The 21685-nt window shown below is 39.9% G+C and overlaps 1 protein-coding gene across 2 annotated transcripts; it reads right to left on the reverse strand.

Annotated features, from left to right (window-relative positions):
- Positions 1-462: 462 nt before the first annotated feature.
- On the reverse strand, positions 463-19865 carry LOC144518292 (excitatory amino acid transporter 1-like). 2 transcript variants are annotated; one of them, XM_078250844.1, is made up of 10 exons: positions 19718-19865; positions 18986-19305; positions 16009-16146; positions 6546-6750; positions 6078-6120; positions 4874-5142; positions 4543-4776; positions 4137-4331; positions 3613-3747; positions 463-2986 (listed from the first exon to the last, which is right to left on the reverse strand). In XM_078250844.1, exons 2-10 carry the CDS (start codon positions 19167-19169, stop codon positions 2782-2784), a joined length of 1608 nt encoding a protein of 535 aa, XP_078106970.1. In that variant the 5' UTR covers positions 19170-19305; positions 19718-19865; the 3' UTR covers positions 463-2781. The 2 variants fall into 2 exon arrangements, with proteins under 2 accessions (XP_078106970.1, XP_078106969.1); XM_078250843.1 differs by having other exon boundaries at positions 18986-19308.
- Between the last annotated feature and the right edge of the window lie 1820 nt (positions 19866-21685).

A 21685-nucleotide genomic window follows, 5' to 3' on the forward strand; every position in this document is an offset into this window, starting at 1 on the left:
AGAATTTCTCTCTTCTTTAAAGAAAATATAGATTTGTGTGAAGTCACTAAAAATTATTGAAACTGTAAAGATGAACATTTTCTAATTTCTGTATTGGTGTTGATGGTAGTGTTTTTAGTCTCAGTGTGTTCTGAGTGACAGTGTGTGTGTTATCTAAATGAGGATTGTTCAAAGTGTTTGGCTGCACTGAGCCTGTTTTGAGACGTGTGTGAAGAGTTGTGTTGTTAGGAATGAGTTTTGCAGGTGATGTTAACTGTTTAACTCAGGTGACTGTTGGTAATGCAGACTGTGGTTAGAGTTTTGCACGTGGCTTCAGTTGTGACCACTGTCATTAAAAAAATATAAGCAAGATATACTGCCTTCACCTATTTACTAAACTGTTCCTTATCTGTACTTTACATTCCTCTGGGCAGCTTATGAATATGGTTAGTACAAACTAGAAGCAGGTATGTCCAAAGTAGGTAAAGTCAAGTCAATTTTATTTAAGCTAAATATCACAAATCATAAATCTGCCTCAAGGGCCATTACAATCTGTATAGCATATGACACCCTCTGTCCTTTTCGACCCTTGATTCGGAAAAGGAAAAACTTCCCCCTCCAAAAAAACCCCAAAACAAAACAAAACATTACAGTAACAGGAAAAAAGTGGAAGAAGCCTCAGGAAGAGCAAGTGAGGAGGAATCCCCCTCCCAGGACAGACGGACATACAGATGTCGGGTGTAAAATATAGACCAACTAAGTAAAACTATATTAAGTATACCATTAGGATGACATTATAGATATGATGTAAACATATGAATAATATGCATCTGGGATGAGGAAACCTCAAATGAGGATTAAACAAGGATTTAAAACATTTAAAAACATCTACTCATCAGCACTTGCTATTTTAAAGGCTACGCTCATGTGTGTGTGTGTGTGTGTCTGCAGTCACATGTGAATTCATGAGAGAAACTTTCATATCAAAAGAGACACCAGCAACTGTAAACAAAGGAACTATTCCATTCCCTCAAGTGTGCAGTTTTACATTTGGAACTAGAATGATTATTAGTTTTGTCATTAGGGTTTAATAAGAGCATGGTCACAACATCTTTACATACGTAACCCTCAAGTAACCTTTTACAATTTACATCTACAATTAATGTACACATGTATCTACCTTTCTCTATGCTGCACATGTACAGTATATTCAGAACAATATTCTATACAAAGCAACTTCTATGCAAATGCAACATTTGTTATGGTATGCAGAATTAGCTCAAAAACAAGATAGCTAAATTAAAAGATGGAGGATTAACTGAAATGTGTTACAACATGCATCCATATTAAATCAAATGAAATAAAAATCAGATAGTATTATCTAAAGAAAGCTGAATTGAGAATAGACAATTTCAAAATTATATATCCAGCCTTCTGACTACCAATTTATTAAGTTGACATAAAACAAATATTTCAAACAAATCATTTTTAGTTCTATGCACGTTAGCGAGCTCGACATCGATATCGAAAATATGACTATTCCTATCCGAAATAAATCATTACTATCTTCCTATTGAAACAGTACTGTATTATTGTGTGGGTTAGCGATTTGTTTGGGCTTGGTTGGTATGATTTAATTAAATGGTACAGGAATTTGTAATGTATTTTTGGTGCTTTTTTGGTTGAAATATAATGGCTTAAAATTCATATTCAATTATAATTGAAATTCTCAGCTGATTGATTTACAGGTAAAAACATGGCTGAGTGATTTTGGTTCTTCAGTCTTAATGATTGTAATGATTGGTTTGAGGAATATGTGTAACAAAAAGGCTGGATAGTTGCCAAGATATTCTGACAGCTTCGAATAGCACTTCCTGGTTTGGATGGCTTGGGGACAAAAGTATGTGTGCCTTAAGGTAAATTACATCATTCACTCATTCAGTTGAAGTCCGTACACCAAATCATAGAAAATAAAGCCACTAATGTCTGTACAGAAGTTTGTAAATAAGCAGCCCATTTTTCCAAAAAAGTAGGCCTACTCACCCCAGTCTTATAAGTCTGTATATACAATTTTTTTATTTTTCCACCTTTAATGATAGGAAAGCAATGAAAGGGAGAGAACATGCAGGAAACCGTCCCAGGTTGGACCCGAACCCCCGACCTTCTGCATCGAGGCATAAACCTCTGCACATGTGTGCCCGCTCTACCGACTGAGCCATCCCAGCCATGATATTCAACACTTTTCACATTAGTCTCTAAACACACTTTTTACAACCATTTCACTTACAATTTCAATACAACACTGCTCAAACGAAACAGAAGCAACAACTTTAAAGCCAGAAAACGTCTGTGCAAGTATGGGCTGTATCTGCTGCAGTTTTAGGACTCATGGCAATATTGGCCTCTAGTGGGTGAGATAAGTCACCACAGTTCTGAGAGGAGTTGGATATGGCACACATGCCACGGACCACCAGGCTCTAGAGTAGTTCATTCTTAATAGTAAACAGCTGCCATCCTATGGCAGATACAGCGTAGTACTCTTAGGAAGCATCATAGCACAAACCCTTAGAAAAACAATGCAACAGTGAACCACTTCAAGTCTACAGTGTGTCATAAAAGCCCACACTAGACCTCATACATTAGTGGAATTCATCTTGGCTGAAAAACTGTAGATCAATTTAATTTGATCCCTCCAACCTTGTGAGAGGAAGGTGAGAAAATTAAGAAGAGCTTAGTTTTAAAAACGTGGTTCAATGCAGTACAATGGTTTTTCTAAGAATGAACACAACCATGGACAAAAATCTACATCTTGGTCTCGCTGTCAGCAGGCCTCTCGTTATCATCATTCTCCTGGCAGATGAGCTGGTACGGCTTATTGTCGGCCTCCTCCACCACTGAGTTGCCAACCTCGGGATCCTTCTTCTGCAACTCGTGGCGAGACAGGTGTTCCACTATACCTGCACCAATGGAGTCCCCGAGGACATTGGTGGTGGTGCGCAATCGGTCCCTAAGGAAAGATAAAGAACAGGTGAGGACAGGAGGTAGGGAGAAGACAAGACACAACCAGATAAAACAACACAAACAAAAAAGCCAAGAGAAGAAACAACAAGACAAGAAGAAGAGACAAAACAAGATAACACAAAACTCTAACGAGTATGACATATTAAACAATTTCATTGAAGGCTTTGAAAACTAAATCCACGTGGAGTTTCTTTGTGTAAACTGGAGGCATAGTTTCAGTTGCTCCAGGCAAAATTCAAAGTACATACACAGCCAGTAAGAGGAAGTTGGGCCTGGTTTGGATGCACACTGAATAAAAACCAGATGGATCAAGGGACAAGGAACATGAAGGGAGTGTCTCTGGAAGCTGTGCTATAACCCACTCAAGAGTGTACAGCACACCAAGTTGATTCCTTTAACCCCTTAAAATCCCCTGGGGTGGATTAAATACTATAACTATATTCCCTCATGATTTAACCCTCTTCATTCCTCTCTAAAACCATCATCTTCCAGTTTGTATAGAGTACTGATGCTACATGAGGAGAAATATTGACTAGAATATGACTTGTTTTTGTATTGACTTTCACATTTTAAACGAATATTTTCCTAAGATGTCATACAGCTAATACTTACAGGAACCAATCAACTGCAATGATGAGTGAGATGTCATCAGTGGGCAGGCCTACAGATGTTAGCACTATCACCATGGTGACCAGTCCTGCCTGAGGGATCCCAGCTGCTCCAATACTGGCTGCTGTGGCTGTGATACTGATGGGAAAAAGTGCAACAACAAAAAAAAGGCAGATGGAGAGACATTTCAATCATCTAAAAATCAACCTCTCGAGCATTCCTTGGTAGTAGCATTAATTCATTCTCTTGGCTGAAATACAAAAACACCAAGACTGGTGGTTGGAAAGTCATTTATACGACTGTAACCTGTGGTTTTGAGTCTTGGAGATGCTTCACTTGGATTCAGCAGTATTTCTTGCCAAAATAAAAGACAAATGTAATAGAAATATTCTCCAGTACGTCCAAAATTGATTAAACTCTCAGAGCAGGCGAGGTTTACTGAATCAAATCCTTTTGCGTCCTTTGAAATTATTGAATGCATGACATTATTACAGCAATGGATGTTTAAAGTATTGTATATGACATACCTGATGGTGAGAATCTGTCCGAAGTTAAGGACATAATCATTGACCTGAGCGATGAAGATGGCTGCCAGGGCTTCATATAGAGCTGTGCCATCCATGTTTATGGTGGCGCCAACAGGAAGCACAAAACGGGTTACGCGCTTGTCCACCTTGTTGTTTTCCTCCAGGCATTTAAAAGTGATGGGCAATGTGGCAGAGCTGAGGGAGGATAGAAGGAGAGGAAGGATGAAAAAACAGTGACAAAAGGAGAATTCAACCAAGTCTCCTAGAAATACAATAAGTTGCAGAATCATGCTAATCAACACTCATCATCGGTAGCAAGTCTAACACCACTCACTGCAATTCAGCTATGATTTAAAAATGTAACAATTGCATTTTCAAAATCTGCATAATTAAACCAATTACATACCTTGAGGATGTTCCAAGGGCAGTGATGAGTGCCTGCAACAGCCCAGCGATGAAAACAAAGGGGTTCTTCCTGGTGATGACGAAGTAGAGTGTTGGAAGGACACAGATGCCGTGGATGAGCAGGCCACAAATGACTGTCAATGTGTACATTCCCAGCTGGCTACCCATGACTGAGATGTCATCCATCTCCACGATCTTACCAGCAATCAGGAACAGGATACCGATAGGGGCATACCTGAGGATCGATGATTGTAAATTTGTAATCCAACACATAATTCTACATTAGCTCCATCCATCTGTCCATCCATTCATCCGTCCATCCTGGTACTTACCACATGATTATGGCAACCAGCCTCATAATGGCTTCATTGAGACAGTCAAAGAAGTCCTTAAGAGGCTTCCCCTGCTCCCCCATGCTCCCGATGATCAGACCGAAGAAGATTGAGAACACCACCATGCCAAGAGCATTGACTCCATTAACTGACCCTGGCACTGGGATCATCTCCACCTGGGTTATCGCCTGGCTATCATTGAGTGTGAATATGGTGTCATTCACTGTCATCTTCACACTGACTACTTTCTTGGCATACTGCGTCTTGAACTGGAAAGAGGAAAGGTTAAATAGTGATTAATTTCTGGGGCAATAACACTTTTCTGAACACTTTTAGTCAATAATAATATTTGAGATATAGCCATTGAAGATATAGTATATAGCTTGTTGAATACGAAGAAAATGTGTCCCCAAAATAGATGTCCAGGCTAACATGTTAAATTTCAATTCTTTACACTAAAATGTACAAATGGATCAGAATGTAGTTATTTGTTTGTGCTTATATTGTCATCTGGTACATAAAATGTTACAATATCCCATCTACCAACAGGCTGGAATAGGGAATTGAAAGTGGCATTGAGACAAGGGCCTCTGTTAACAACTCGGCTGTATGGGAAGCTGGGCATCTGATGTGTTTTAGATAGATGGCAAATGTAGATTGAATTCCTAAATAATTTGATTTCCAGTGTAACAGAGATCTCCAGTACTATTACAGTTTTCCTTGATTGCTTTGACCTGCTTAAAGAAACTGGGATGCACTCAGTTTTCATCATCACTGTCTCAGCAGAGCAGAAGACACCTCTTGCAAATGTGTTAACCCTTTCTCATTGGCTTGACACATTTTCCCCACCCTTTTGCAGAACAGTTAACACAGATGTCATTCCAGCAGTCCAAACTCCATTGTTTTAGCTATGGTAACCAAACAGAAACTATCTGTTCCTAACTGTTAGAAGCTACCTACATCAGTATGAAATCACTGAAGCACCTGTTTGACACAAATGTCACTGGCATGAAAGCTACGTAGAGTAATAGGCTACAGTGACAAAATGTGGAGTCTGAGTTGACTGCTGCATCAAAGCAATCAAGAAAAAGTCCTCAGGAATGACAATGGCAATACGAACATACAAACAGAAACCCTACTGGAGAGGCTTAAAACCCCACATAAGTGCAAGAGAGAAAGGGAGGGAATGTGGTGGGAGAGCTACCTGTTTGGTGCAAGCCTCCACAAGATTAGGAGGAAACATGTTTCTAGAAAAAAACAACAGAAAAGGTACATTTTGTGTCAGGATTACAGTAACAGTTTTGACAGCAGTGTGTTAGCATTCGAACAAAGTGCTGTAAATCCACAGTGTTGTGCAGGTTGTGGTTAAAGCCATGGGATAAGTGTGTAGAGTTTTGAAAACTGTGTTCAAGCAATGGAAGACAAACTAGAGTTTGGTCCACATGAACTGCTGCTGTGCAGACTGGGCATAGAATTTTGCACATGTGGCTCCAGTTGTGCTCACTGTCGTTTCGCAATCGGAAAAAAACGGTAACACATTACTTACGAATGACAAACACACAGCTAAAAAAACAGATATTCAGGCTCTTGTGAGTGTGTTTGATTGTTCAAGGTGCATACGTGTGTGTGTGTGTGTGTGTGTGTGTGTGTGTGTGTGTGTGTGTGTATATACCTGATAAGGTCCAGGAAGGCATCAGCAGTATTGATCTTCTCTACTTGCTGCTGTTTGGTGAACTCATCCTTTGATCCTTTCCCAGGGTGAATAATGAGCACCAGGACGATGCCAATGAACACAGCAATGATGGTAGTGGTCGTATAGTAGACCACTGCCCTCATACCCATTTTCCCAGAAGCATGGCTGTCCAAAGCAGCCATACCTGAAAAAAGACATCATCTAAATTACAGTAATCTAGATCAGCACAAAATGGTTTATCCTCCAAAGAGTTTCCTACATAAGTATTTTCCACTAGTACCTGCACTCTTTACTCATATCATCTACAACATGGATAGACTTTCATGCTGTAGGGATTCAAAACAGTTCCTGTAGAGGGAGCAACGGTGCAGCAACAGTGGTTTAAGCAGCTTCATCTGGTATCATGTGAATTAGTCACTTTACTAGTCACTCAAAGGTGATGTATTACAGTTTTTCTTGATTGCTTTGATGCAGCAGTCAACTCAAACTCCACATTTTTCAAAACAGTTAACACACAGGTCTAAACAGTGGCACTCATGGTCAAAATGACACATTTTGTTTGCAAAAGGCTCTAACCGTGCCAAAACATTTAAAATATGCAACAAAAGCTAATTTTGCCTTCAAACAACACAACTTGCAAACAAGTGTATGAGTTCTTCCAATCAACCATTACACAGTGGACAACAAAATACTAAATACAGCACTCAGTGTGAATCAGTGCACCGTTGCTTGTCACTGTAGCCTATTACTCTACGTAGCTTTCATGCCAGTGACATCTGTTGACAAATTTGCCTTGTTGCAAAGAATTGGATCCAGAATCAGAAATGCTTTGATGCACATTTTATTGATTCCATTGATTCTTATTTTGAAACTGTGGCTGAAAACTGAAATACTGTAAATATTACACAAAATACATGTAAACCAAATTAAAATAAAATCTATTACAGTAAAGTATAAACATCTATTACTGTAGAGTATAAGAAATAGACACTATTGATACTCAGTCTCTTGTTCTTGACGATGGGGCCACATGGCCTAACCCTGCAGACTGATTGCTAATTGATGATTTGTGTGAAGGAGTGTCAAACAGGTGCTTCAGTGATTTCATACTGATGTAGGTAGCTTCTAATAGTTAGGAACAGATAGTTTCTGTTTGGTTACCATAGCTAAAACAATGGAGTTTGGACTGCTGGAATGACATCTGTGTTAACTGTTCTGCAAAAGGGTGGGAAAATGTGTCAGTCCAATGAGAAAGGGTTAACACATTTGCAAGAGGTGTCTTCTGCTCTGCTGAGACAGTGATGATGAAAACTGAGTGGATCCCAGTTTCTTTAAGCAGGTCAAAGCAATCAAGAAAAACTGTAATTTGTTAATTATTTCACTAATTGCCTAGTTTTAGTCATTAATTTGGTGTGCAATTACACACAGCTGGTGTTCAGTCACATCCATTTAAACAAAATAACAAAATGTTGTCTACATACAGTATATTTGTAGTTGCATCAAGATAATGAGGAAAAAAAGGGCAATTATTTTAGAATCAAGTTAATAAGAAATACTACGTCTTTGTTGTTGTGGTGTTGTTGTTGTTGTCGTCATTATCTTTAGTCGTGCTGCTACCTTAGAGTTTGCATAAATGTGTCACTTACTTCTGTCCCTATGAGCTTACAGTTAGCCTGGGAAAAGTTGCTGTAATTATAGATGGAATACACCCATCTGGATTATCTACCTAACTATCTGGGACCACAAAGAGCAGGTAGGAAACACAATCTGACTCTGACCTTTATTGGTTGGAAAACACCTACTGTACAGCCCACAGGGGCAGAGCTAATATATAAAATCTGTTTACATAGGCCTACTATACAGAAAATATATTATAATTTATAGGGAGGAACTGTGAATGTGCCATAGATTATGTTCTCAAGTTGTGATTTTGTGCTTTTGCTAGTTGGCCAAAATATTTCATCCCAAAGGAAAGTTGTATTTTGGTGCTTGTATTTTTTTTAGTTTTATTTGACCATGGAACTTTATTTATTTATTTATTTGTACAAGTTTTATTTGACCATGGAACGGCACTGTACGTCCCCAAGTGAACACAGAGAGCAGACAGACAGACAGTTACGGATTAACAGCCTGACTTCAATTGAATATATGTTTGAACAAACTGAGAAAATACAAACAGAGCAATGTTTAATACAGAAAAAATGTGTGGGAGCATGATTCAGAAGAAACAGCTGACAATCAAGGCACGAAGAAATACTCCCTGCTATGTCTAGTAATCATTCCTGCAAGGAAGGCAGGATAATATCTAATTATACTTAACCTAAAATATGTGGTGAGTTTTTTTTTACAGGCCTGCTGAAAAGCCACAAACAAATTTCAGGTTGCATGACAAATAGTTCTGCCTAAGCTGGTTCTCAGTTAAGAATTGATAGTGAAGTTTTATATGAGCCAGAGACTACGTAGTTTGAGGGTGTCACAGAGCCTGTAAACTAAACCGTACTACACACAGCTCTAATATCATTATAAACAGACTGTCGGGATAATGGTGGTAAAAAAAACACAGCCATTCAGAGAACTGGATTTGGTAAAGACAAGCTGCCCCAATAGACATGACAGTGGTGTATTTTCAAAGTGTCAGGTCCTATTATAGCCATTATCTTAATTTAGGGCTGTACAAGGCAAAGCTGTCTTTGTGTGATGGGAGATATATGTGTTCCTTTCATATGTGGCACTTTGACACTGTGTGTGTGTGTGTGTGTGTGTGTGTGTGTGTGTGTGTGTGCGCGCGTCTACTGCCCCTGCTTTGGCACTCTCTGTTCCTCTCAACATGCCGAGGACTTAGGCTTTTATCCTATTCTTTTTTATCCTCGTCCTTCCCTCCCTCATTCTCTTCTCCCAAATTCTTCACCTGCTCTCCCTACCACCCCTCCATCCCCACCTCTTGTTTCAGGGTGCCCCCTTGTTACCCCTCCTCTTCTCTTCCTCCATTCTCACCCCCACATATTTTCCCCCATCCTCTGTTTTTCTTTTACGCTGATCTTATTGCTGCATTCTTCTTTCATTGCCACCCTTTCCTCCCCCTCCCACCCCTACACCCCAATTCTCCTGCTCTCTTCCTATTCCTTTTCTGACAGCCCTGGGAAAAGTTGTTGACTTAGTCAGCCCTGCACGCACATAATGATCCCCAGTTTGTTGTCTAGGCAACAACGGACATAGCCTCACCAATTCTATCCTTTCAAAAGAATGAAAGGTTGGAGGAGAGTGGGGAGAATTACTTTCTTTCTCATATGGGGAATGTTCATCAAACACAAAAGTAGGCCTACTTTTTTTTGGGGGGGGGGGGAGTTGAAGCGCAGGCCATAGCGTCTGCAGGAGGTCTGACCAGAGAGTCAGGCCTGCAGTCAGAAAATATCCACACTTTAGTCTGTGAAGTTTAAAAGTTTAGAGCTGAATCGATTTAACAGAAAATAAGTAGATTTTTGATAATCATTGGTTCCAGCCTCTTATATGAGGCTGCTTTACAGTATATGATACTATACTGAATATCTTTGGATTTTTATAGTGCTGGTTGAACCAAACAAGCACAAACAAACAAGGTGCATCTCACATTGGGCTCTAGGTTATTGGATTTGTATTTTTCTCTGTTCTCTGACATTTTATAGACAAAACAATGAATTGAGTAATTAAAAGATCAGTAATGTGAAAATAAGTGTTATTGTGTACAATATGTACAGCATAGCACAGATACTGATTCAAACAATTTTAATTTTAATAAAAAAAAATTTAATAAATAAAAAAAATATAGGCTATATATTGTAACTACATAAGCTTGTGTAGTTTATGTAGTCTCTATGGTAAAATAAGCACAAGAAAATGTTTTACTGGTATCATCAATCATGAAGATTATTTCTGTGCAATTCTTTGTGAAGTGCAGAGGTAGAAAATAAAGCAGCATTTGCCAGAGACTTTATACTTCTACTCCACTACATCTCAGGGAATGATTGTATGATTTTTATTTTAACACCTGCCTTCATGTCCTCCCCTCCATTCTTGTCCTGTCTTTACTCCTTGTCCTGATCTTACCCTTGACTCCCTCCCCCTCCTACATTCAAGCTCCCCTTTCGGCGACCTCCTCTGCAATCATTCTCCTTTTTCTCTTTTTACTGCCCATATCCCGTCTTTTACAGTTTTTTTTATTGCTAATAAGCATCGGCAATACTGAAGCCAATTTTTTTTAAACCCTTCAAACAGTCTGCATTACCAACATGTATCTTGGCCAAACAGTTAATCTCAGCTCCATAACTCACTCAAACCACCAAAACACTTCATACATGTCTCAAAATAAGCTCGGTGGACCAAAACACTGGCAAAAAGTCTCACTCAGAAAGCAAACATAGTCACTCATAACACACTGGCCTAAATAACACTAACAACAGGGAGCATTACATAAATGATGAACTTTTATCTTTGAAGTTTGAATGGTTTTTCACATCAGTATTTCATTATAGAAGAAGAATAACACATTTTCACTTTATTGATTGTACCAAAGTTTATGATACAAAAATGAATCCAAAATTTGCTTCACGGTAATATCCTTTATTGTTTTTCTATATATTTCAATATGGTTACTGCAGAAATGCATCATTTGAATGTGTTTTTAACCGTTTTGAAAACAATGTGTTATTTGAACAATGTTCTACAGATATACAGTGTTTTGCAGGTGGTGGAGTAGGAATAAGAAAAGAGTTCATGGATTTTGAATGTGGTCAATGAATGCATGCTGTGTGAAAGCAATGGAAAATGATTCACAGTTTGTCCACATAGACTTCTGTTTTGCTGACTGTGTGAAGAGTTGTTACAATGTGACTTCAGTTTTAACCAATGCATGTTACTAATCGAAAAAAAACTCTGTGGTGGACTCTCGGCTCTCATAATGAAATGCCTGAAGACAAAAGGGATTTTTTTTAAAGTCTATAATCCTTGATCCTTGGCTCTCCTGCCTATCTGTCTACTAGTCTTGCGTTCCTTTATTTCTTACCTTCCAGGGCCCTGCTCAAACTTTGTGATTCCCAATTCCATCTCACTTTTAGAAGGGATCAAAATTCAGAGGCAAGTCCTTTTCACACAGAAGCATATTCAGCCTTAAGAGTGTGACAGTCAGTTTACACCATACAACATAATGTTACAGCTCCTATCCTCTAAAATATGTTACTCTTAAAATGGTGCTCCAAGTCACGTATGTAAAGCAATCACTGTTCAGGAAATAGAGCTTAATTACATTTATGTATGCTGTAGGACATTGGTTCATATAGAAAGTTGGTGAATCCAGCCTGTAAACACAGATAAACATACAGCTAAAGTCTGCCAAAATGCTTTTCCAGATCAAGAGGAGCTGTTGTCCTCCAAAGTAACCAAAGACCTCTTGTATTACTTTTCAACTGAGGTCATAGTTTCAGCAAAATTCTAAATAAAACTGTGGGAGAAAAAAGTGATTTTCAATAACATATGGTGAGTCATTAGGTTGAGGTCTACAGCTGTGTTGCAGGTGTTCAATAACGTATGTCATAACTTTCTTCCCCATAACTTTCTTCCCCATGTGAGTAAAGAAAATCTAATAATCCTTTGATTCTCCCGTTTTATTCTTTTGAAAATCAAAATCCTTTAAGAGTAGCGTGTCAGCATGTGCAAGTATGTGTGTGTGTATGTGTGTGTGTGTTTCGGTGAAACAGTTACTTTTCAAAGCCACAGTAACAAAAAGCTTTTTGTTATTGCTGTTGTTGCTGTGACCTCTGACCTCAATCTATTCATCTAATTATCTGCTGATTATATTTCCAAATACTGTGTTGTCACATATATAATTATTATACATATTATTCATTTTTATTTAACAAGATAGTCTCATGGTGAGCTACAATGGTAGATGAATTTCAGGCAATGTGCAGTCAATCCCTGTTGTCAATAAGGAAGTCTAATAATGGGTATGACATTTGTCTCGCATTGCCTTCCTCCACTGACACACTGTAATAGAGTGGCATTAAGAGCAGGTTTAACAGTAAAAGGGAGGTGGCAGTGGATGAGCAATAGTCTTTTAAAAGGACAAAAATTTTCAATTCTACTATGCAGAAAACCTGATTTTCATTTAATAATTCACAACGGGACTCCCAGAGCGTTAAAAGGAGACAGCAAGGGGACCTGACCACGCTAAAGGCAAATGTTACCATATAAACCAATAATAACGGCCTTCGGAACCTACTATAGGTGTAGCAGGCCTCTTCGAAGCCATATCTATGAGGCTGACAACCACTGATAACGCACATTAAGTGGAGTGATTACATTCGACATGGGTGTCTGGAATAACAATCTATCATTAAACCAGGTTAAAATATGTGCAAGAATAATTTGTGCTATTTCAATTTTATTTATGTTTGAATGAAAAGATAGCCAGTGACTTTGGAAGATTACAGTAATCAAATGTTGTCTTATCTGCATTTTAGAATTAAGATTTTATTTGTTATAATATTTTTGACAACCACATTTGTTAGACATGAAGATTCAGTATATACTATGGTTGAATTTGCTTCCTATGTGCTGCTATTGGGTTTATTTTTGGTAGTGGCAAGGTACCTTTGTGGCTGATGCAGATCAAACTAGTGTTGTCGCACACAAAATTAACAAAAAGTATTTTATTGTTGTGTGGTAATGCAGTGTAGACTTTCCGAATTGAGTTGCAAAACCAAATTACTATGATAACAGAAAATAAACAAATAAAAACATGACCCTGCAATAGATGGTTTCAAGTCTTCTTCTGTAAATTGTTAAAACAAGGCAACAGTGATGTACTGTGTGTTACTTTTGGTATTATAGTAGTTGACTTTTTCTAGTCTAATGACAACTTTAGAGCAGATAACATTGCATCTGAAAACTTGGATCAAGGCACACACATGAGAAAGGAGCTGTGTCCTGGATGACTTGGCTACAGAACAGCATTCTTTGTTGGTTTTTACATGTTGTAGCTGCGGTCATGTGACATGATGTCAGAGGATGCTGATGTTACGCCCCACTGCAGTACAAAGCAGGTTATTATCGGACAATGTGTATCTGTCATCCCTTCAGGAGATGGGCTTTTTGCCCTGTCAATCACTGCTCAGTGTCAGTATGTCCCGCCTACCTTTGTCAGTCCGTGCTGCTGACCAGTGTTTTTGGAAACTCACATGTTCCATGACTTCATCTATACGTTTACTTCCATAACAAATGGAGGCTGTGATCAGTGACAAACCCACAGGCCTTTGCCTCTGGAAGAAAACATCCCTGCGTGTCTGACTTGGTTTATGAACCAGCCAACAGTGACGAATGAAATCACTTCCTGGATTAGAACTGAAACCCTCAGTGTCATATGTTTGTGTTTTTCTCAAACACAGGTCCAAATACATTGGAGCTGTCCTCTGCAGGTTCTCTGCAGTTCAAGATGTCCTGAAACCATAAAGTAATCCAGCCCACATATTCTGAATTGCATATTTAATTAAAGCACAATTTAGTCGGGATCTACGGTGGCTGAGACGGTTCAACACAAATACAAAAGCTACAACACTATTTTCACATGTATGTACTCTGCCATTTAGGCTACAAAGCCACAGCTATAACGTTACCTAAATGGCGCCCAGCGTCTTTTAACACGCAAGTGCTGCGTTTAAAGTCTATAGTTTGTCACGTTTAGTGAAGCTGTTTAAATCACACAAATATATCCCACAGTTACGTGCTTGTAACTTTAATCGTATCTATCTGGTTATTGATCAGCTCCCAGCGGCAAATTCCCTCGATATGGTTGGTTTGGAAAGTGTGTGTGTGTGTGTGTGTGTGTGTGTGTGTGTGTGTGTGTGTGTGTGTGTGTGGTTATGGTTATGGTAAACAGATGTTTAAAGTGAATGCTAATTGTGTTACCTTCAATACGCTGTTAGGGGCGTAATATGTCATACATACACACATACACGGTCTATGTTCACGGTCATACATGGTTGGTCTGAATGAAATAAACCCAGAATTTTAACCATGACCTTGCTTCGTGCTTACTACTGGAAAATAAAATATGTAAATAGAATTCAGACTTTTAAAGCCATGGAAAAGGGTTTGTTCATATGACTGTATATTACCATTTCTAAAGTCTATGGTTTTGTTGCATGTCCTCAGTCTTACTCTACAAATAGGCACACACACACACACACACACACACACACACACACACACACACACACACACACACACACACACACACTTTCCTTTGTAGCCTAAATGGCAGAGTACATACATATGAAAATACAAAGATATTGAACACCATTGCTTATTTGTGACAATCTCATAGCAACAGTAATCATAATTAGCAAGGAACCATGTTTCACTTACATACAAGAACTTTACTCCAGCTCATCTGCCGGCTCTGTTTGTCAACAACATGCTCACTTCCGTTGTCACTCACTTCCGTTGTAGCTTTTGCGTTTGTGTTGTAGCTTTTGTATTTGTGTTTAAGCTTTTGTGTTTGTGTTGAGCCGTCTTGGCCACCGTAGGGAGAGTAGTGTGAGTTCAAAACATATCTCTGTTTCTCTGTCTCTCTTTCGCTCATGAGCTCATCCTAACCCCGTCCACCACTGAGCCCAAAACCAACAAACAGCGTTGACTGAATCAAGCTGGCTCCACTCACTCTGCCACTCATGAAGTAGGCACAAAACAACTAAAAGTACTATCACTGTAATGAACTTTATACAGAGAAAACACATGCTACCTGCAAAACATGTAACTAAAAACAGTCAGAGTGGTATTACTTGTTCCATATGTGCAAACTCATGCTGTGCCGTATACCTTCTCTTCTAGGTGGATGGGTTTTTGTCTGGTGGGGTGCAGTTTCTACAGTGCCTGTCAGAAATCTGTAGAGCCATGCTGAGCACACAGGCTACAGATGTTACCGATGTGCGGATAAAAGAAAATGTCAGGGTGTTTGGAGATACAGTAGACTGCTGTGTGTGGTAACTAAGTTGTTTGATATACATTTAGAACAAACAGTGTCATACAGGCGTGAACTGTACGTGTCTAAGCTGTATGTGCTTCTTTTAGATGTCTGAGGTACATTTATACTAACAAATAGCCAACACCTTTTACCATAATGACACACAACCTTGTGTGAGTGATGTGTGTAAGCCTTGGGTGTGTGCAACATATTTTAATGTTAACATTATTGATCAGATTCACATGCATGAGAAATATTTCAGTTTGATTATCAGAAGAACAAAGTGTTTAGGCCTTTCAAAAAGCAAGAATACCGTTATGTCAAATCTTTCTGTGTGACCGTTCAAATGACTGGAAGAGTAAAATTAAGTAATTTCATGAATAACATTCTGGTGGGAAATGTCCTTAAGGCATTTAAATGACCTGATGTTCCTGGTCTGGTTCATACCTGTGATGAGGCTGGAAACCAGCAGGGGCAGCACTAGCATCTGAAGCATTCTCATCAACAGCTCTCCAGGGAAAGAGAACATCTTCACCTCCCTGTAAGACAGGTTATAAGGCCGCAGACCAAATCCCAGGATAGTGCCTGCAATGAGGATCAGATGTGGAAGAAAAGTCAAAACTTTATCAGAACATTTCAAGTTGTTTTGTGTTAACACGACTAGACCTTAAGAGAGTCCCAGATTTGACACCTATAGTTGGATATAATCATATTACATATTACATATAATATTATCATTATATTTATGAATGAATATCAATTCCATAATTAAAGCTGCAAGCAGCGTTGGATGGGCCCTCACGCCTCTGAGCGTGTCGGGGTTACTGGCGGACGCCGTTACTGGCGGACACCGCTCCTTGAGATCGTGCATCTGCGCGGCACTCAGACACTGCAAATCGTCACCAATGAAAAGGGAACTCCCTGCTGAGTTCAATGATACGTCACACAAGATTAGCTGTGAGAGGGGGCGTAGCCAAAGCATAGGGGTCAGGGCAAACCTTTACCGATAAAGTCTCTGCTGAGTTCATTGATACCTCACATAAGACTCTACCTTAAACGGGTCACCAGTTATGAAAAGGGCCGTGGCTACAGCATAGGAGGCGGGTCAAACCATCACCAATCAAAAAGAAACTGCTGAGTTCAATGATACCTCACACAAGACTCTACCTTAAATGGTTCACCAGTTATGAAAGGGGGCGTGGTTTAAGCATAGGGGGCGGGCCAAACCATCACCAATGAAGAAGGAACTCTCTGCTGAGTTCAATGACACCTCACACAAGACTCTACCTTAAACAGTTAAAATGTTATGAATGGGAGCGTGGCCTGGAGTAAGTGGGCATGGTTAACATATAGGGGCCGGCTCAGTATCACATGTAGACCACACATTATAAGTTTCATGTAAATTGGATGATGTTTGTCATATCAGGCGGATTTCCTGTTGCCAGCGGGGGGAGCTATGACCAAAAGTCAATATTGGCCTGTAGATGTCCTCAGGCCTGGACCCTTGTCAAACCTGAGAAATTTTGGGCAGATATGACAATGTACACTAAAGTTACAACAACTTCTTCGTTCATCGATAAATGCTCAAAATGGCCGCAACGCCACGCCCACACCGTTTGACGAAAAGTTTTTCTTTTAATAACTTTTCATCTTTGAGATGTTGAGATGGTACAGACCAACTTTGAAGTCTATCGGATGAAATCTCTAGGAGGAGTCTATTAAAGTATAGCACCTTCACTTTTAGGCCTACTTCCTGTTGCCACTAGGGGGCGCTATGACTTTGAGCCAATATCAGCATGTAGATGTCGTCAGGGTTGGACTCTTATGAATCCTGCCTTTCGTGCCAATTGGACAATGTGCACTCAAGTTACACCCACTTCCTGTTTCAATGGTGAAACGCACAAAATGGCCGCCCCGCCACGGCCACACCCTATGACAAAAAGTTTTTCTTTTAATAACTTTTCATCTTTAAGGTCTTAAGATGGCACAGACCAAAGTTGATCGGATGAAATTTCTAGGAGGAGTTTGTTAAAGTACGACATGTGGAAATGGCCAAAATCGCACTAATTTCGAACTTTCAATTCAAAATGGCGGACTTCTTGTTGGGTTTAGGGTATGACTCCAATGAGCTTTTTTGTACGTCTTGACATGCTACATATGTGTACCAAGTTTCGTGAGTCTACGTTAAACTTACTGCAGGGGCTCAATTTATTTTATTTTGTAGGGGGCACTAGCGAGCCATTTTTTGCGCCTATTCCCAAAACCCTTAAAATATGTAAATTGTCACCAGGATTGATGCAACCGCCAATTTTGGTAAGTTTTTGAATATGTTAAGCCCCTCAAAAAGGTAATTAATTTGCCGGAAGAAAGGAAAGGAAGAATTCCTTCAGTTTCAATAGGGCCTTCGTCGATGTCTGCGATCGGGCCCTAATAATACTGATAAGAGTTTCAGAGTCCCAAAATAACACCTGACTACATAGTCATTGCTGGGAAGGCTTGTATTGTGCAATGATGTGCACGGTAAGCTATTTTGAGGGGAGTAGGTCTGGACTGACTTTGCTCATTTTTTAAACTTGATTCTAGACTAAAAATGTGTGCAGAAGCTCCTTTGGGTAACACTTTACTTGAAGTTTTCTACATAAGAGTGACATGACACTGTCATGAACACATGACACTTTCATGACACTGTCATGACACAGTCATGACACATGATACCTAACTCTAACCCTAACCCTAACTCTAACCATAACTTGTCATGACAAAACCGAATGACACTTGTCATAAATGTTTATGACTTGTTTATAATGTTTTATGACATGTTCATGACAGTGTCATGTCACTCTTATGTAGAAAACTTCAAGTAAAGTGTAACCTTCCTTTCTTTAGTCTCAGCGAAGTCTATTCTCTCAACAAGCAGTTTATCCCAAGCAGCACTAATCTACCAACACGGCCCAGGTCGCTGACCCAGCAGCCTAAAGTGAAGAACATCCTGAATTCATCAATCAGTCAAATGTGTTTGTCATGGCATCGTGTAATTCTAGCAGGGTTGCAGATGTGAAGGCAGTGGGTGGGCCTGGCTCACTTCCTATTGGGTAAGATTCAGAGGTTAATGGCAACAGGTCAAGGGTCAGCTGCAGGGTCAGATAAAGGCCTGTCGGCTAAGTTCACTTGAGGTCCCTCTATCTTCTCATCCGGTGCGTTAGTTTCTATTCTTTTCTTTCTTCTGTCCTGCTGCAGCTGTGTTGGTCAGACCAGATTGCTGCCTTCTTCTTTACAAGGAGGAGGGGTAACATGTTGATAGATGGAGAGGAGAGGGACAAAAAGAGTCTTCTCCAATAATCTCCAGTTTTAAATCAACTAAATTACCAATAGAATGCAGTGTCTGAACAGTGCCCTACATGACAAAGAAAAAGTTCCAACTTACCAATAATGACAGCAGCGACGGTACAGATCACAAAGGCATTTTTTATGAAGCATCCTTTCACATCCCCCTTTGTGATGTTCTGCACTCTCTTCTTGGCCAGCAGTGATCGGGACTGGATCCCGGACCGGATCTGGTGGAGACCACTCCGGGTTCTCTGTGGGTTCTCCCCGTTGCTGTGAGTCATAGCTGTCACTGGAATCTTCAGATCTGATATGAACGTGCAAGAACTTGAACTCCACTCAACTGTAATGGGAACACCTTGAAGGTGCTGCTCTTCCTCTCTGTCACACCTTTCCTTTGGCTTGTGGCTTCCAAATGTCCTGCTTGAAAGGGAAGGACATATTGTGAGAGCATTAAAAAAACAACCGCTCTGTCACGCTCTTAGTTCAGTGAGATAATAAAGTGTTGTAACTGTCACATAAAACCTTTATATACACTGTACAGCACAAGAAAAATGCATTATAAAATTGCATTATAAACTAAAAGAAATACTTTTCTGTCAATGATATGCTGTGAAGAACACGTGTTGCACCCACAGCTGTGAAGGCATGCAGACTTCCTCATACGTACACTCAAGTAACTGCAACACACGTGTTGTTATGCTGATTCACAGTCTCACACTTACACACATGCAGACTCACAGGCACACAGATACAGCTACTGGTCAAATGGTAAAATGCATTTGCAGATATATCAAATGGTAAAATATTAAGATAGAAGTTGTTTCTGTACCTTTAGACTTGAGCAATATCTTCCTCTGGAGAAATATCTCAGTTTTGGTTTAAAGTTCGATCAGCATGACAGGGACAGAGGAGCCCTTTGGCTGTGAGCTGGTTTGGCTGTGAGCTGTTGGTGTGAGTAACCAGCATTGAAGAAAAAAAAGAGAAAAATCAGAGTGGGGAGGAGAAAGGAAAGGAGGGAGCAGCGGTGGGGATGAGGGAATTAAAGAGCCAGTGAGAGGATGGAGGCGGTGCCATAGTAGAAGAAAACCTTGTCACTCGCACAGTGTGGGCTTGTGGGGAGGTGAGGCGGGAACTAAAAAAGTTAAGTAATTTAGAAGAGGGGGAGGGGGGGTGCGCTTTTCAGACAGAGGGGAGCTTGAGGAATAATGAGCTTTCCAAGCAGGAAAAAGAGAAAGAACCTTCTTGTTTTCTTATGTCCCTCTCAGGCTTCCTTTCAAATGGTTTTTCACGCTTGATAAGGTCAGCCTGATTGGAGATTCCTGTGGAGAGTCAACAGAGAAAAAAAGTCCTCCATTCATCAAAGAAAATATGGAAGTGGATTAGCCATTCATACATTTATTTTGGCACATCTCCAACGGACACACTCATCAATCAATCTGCCTTCTTTTGCTGCATTTTAGTTCATTTCAAATTTACACCAGAAAAAGCTCTTTTTTTCATGGAAAAAGTTGGAATGAAGTTGGATAAGATAAACAAAACGGGTAAATAGTTACCTAGTGGCAGTGGTGCAACCGGTGCTCTGCAACTTTTGACTTTGAAAAAAATAATCACAAATCGCAAACAGATCAGAACTGAAGGTTTTTGGCAAACTGACTACAGTGTTACTTAGACAATTAGCTACATGTGTGCCATTTAAATGTAATGACTAAGATACAGTGGTTAGGAAGCAAAACACTTCCATTGAGGACCACTGATGACAGGGAGTTTAGTTTGGCAGCAAAATTAAAAAGTGTGTGTGTGGGAGGGGGGGTGACGAGTAAGTGAGAGAGAGGCATTCTTTCTGACTCAAACAAGGGAATCCCCCCCCCCCACACACACACACAAACACACACACACACACACACACACACACACACACACACACACACACACAGTACTTGCTGCTTCATTATGACCTCAGTAAAATTATATGACCACTGACTGCAATTTTTTACAACATAAAAGGAGAATAATTTTCAAGAATAATACAACCAAAGAGCTTTAAATATATTAACAGTAGATGCACATGCATGAGTGTGAGGTAAAGTTGACTCAAATAGGCAAAGAAATAGTATCCATTCATAAAATAATTATATAATTTTTTTCAATTCAGCAGTAACATATTTTATATAATGACACAGTTACTAGGGTACAAGCGGCCAAAATGGGTTTCCTCAAGAGGGTGTCTCCCTTAGAGATAGGGTGAGAAGCTCAGTCATCCATGAGGAGCTCCGAGTAGAGCCGCTACTTCACTTGACTTTGCGTCGAAAGGAGCCAGTTGAGGTGGTTCGGGCATCTGGTAAGGATGCCCCCTGGGCGCCTCCCTAGGGAGGTGTTCCAGGCACGTCCAGCTGGGAGGAGGCCTCGGGGAAGACCCAGGACTAGGTGGAGGGATTATATCTCCAACCTGGCCTGGGAACGCCTCGGGATCCCCCAGTCGGAGCTGGTTAATGTGGCCCGGGAAAGGGAAGTTTGGGGTCCCCTGCTGGAGCTGCTGCCCCCGCGACCCGACCCCGGATAAGCGGATGAAGATGGATGGAAGATGGATGGATGGATGGATGGACACAGTTACTCACAATACTCCACAGACATTATTGTTGACTGCTTCTACTCTTTGTGTAGAGATAAATGTTTGATTATGTTTAGTCAAAAAAGAGTATGTTGAGTCAATACAGTAAGATGTATTAATTCAGTTTTTGTTCTGTTCTTTTGTGACTGGTTTTCTTATTTAATTATTTGTTTTGTTACAGTAATGTAT

The sequence above is a fragment of the Sander vitreus genome, chromosome 5 (genome assembly GCF_031162955.1).
Source record: "Sander vitreus isolate 19-12246 chromosome 5, sanVit1, whole genome shotgun sequence".
NCBI lineage: Eukaryota > Metazoa > Chordata > Actinopteri > Perciformes > Percidae > Sander > Sander vitreus.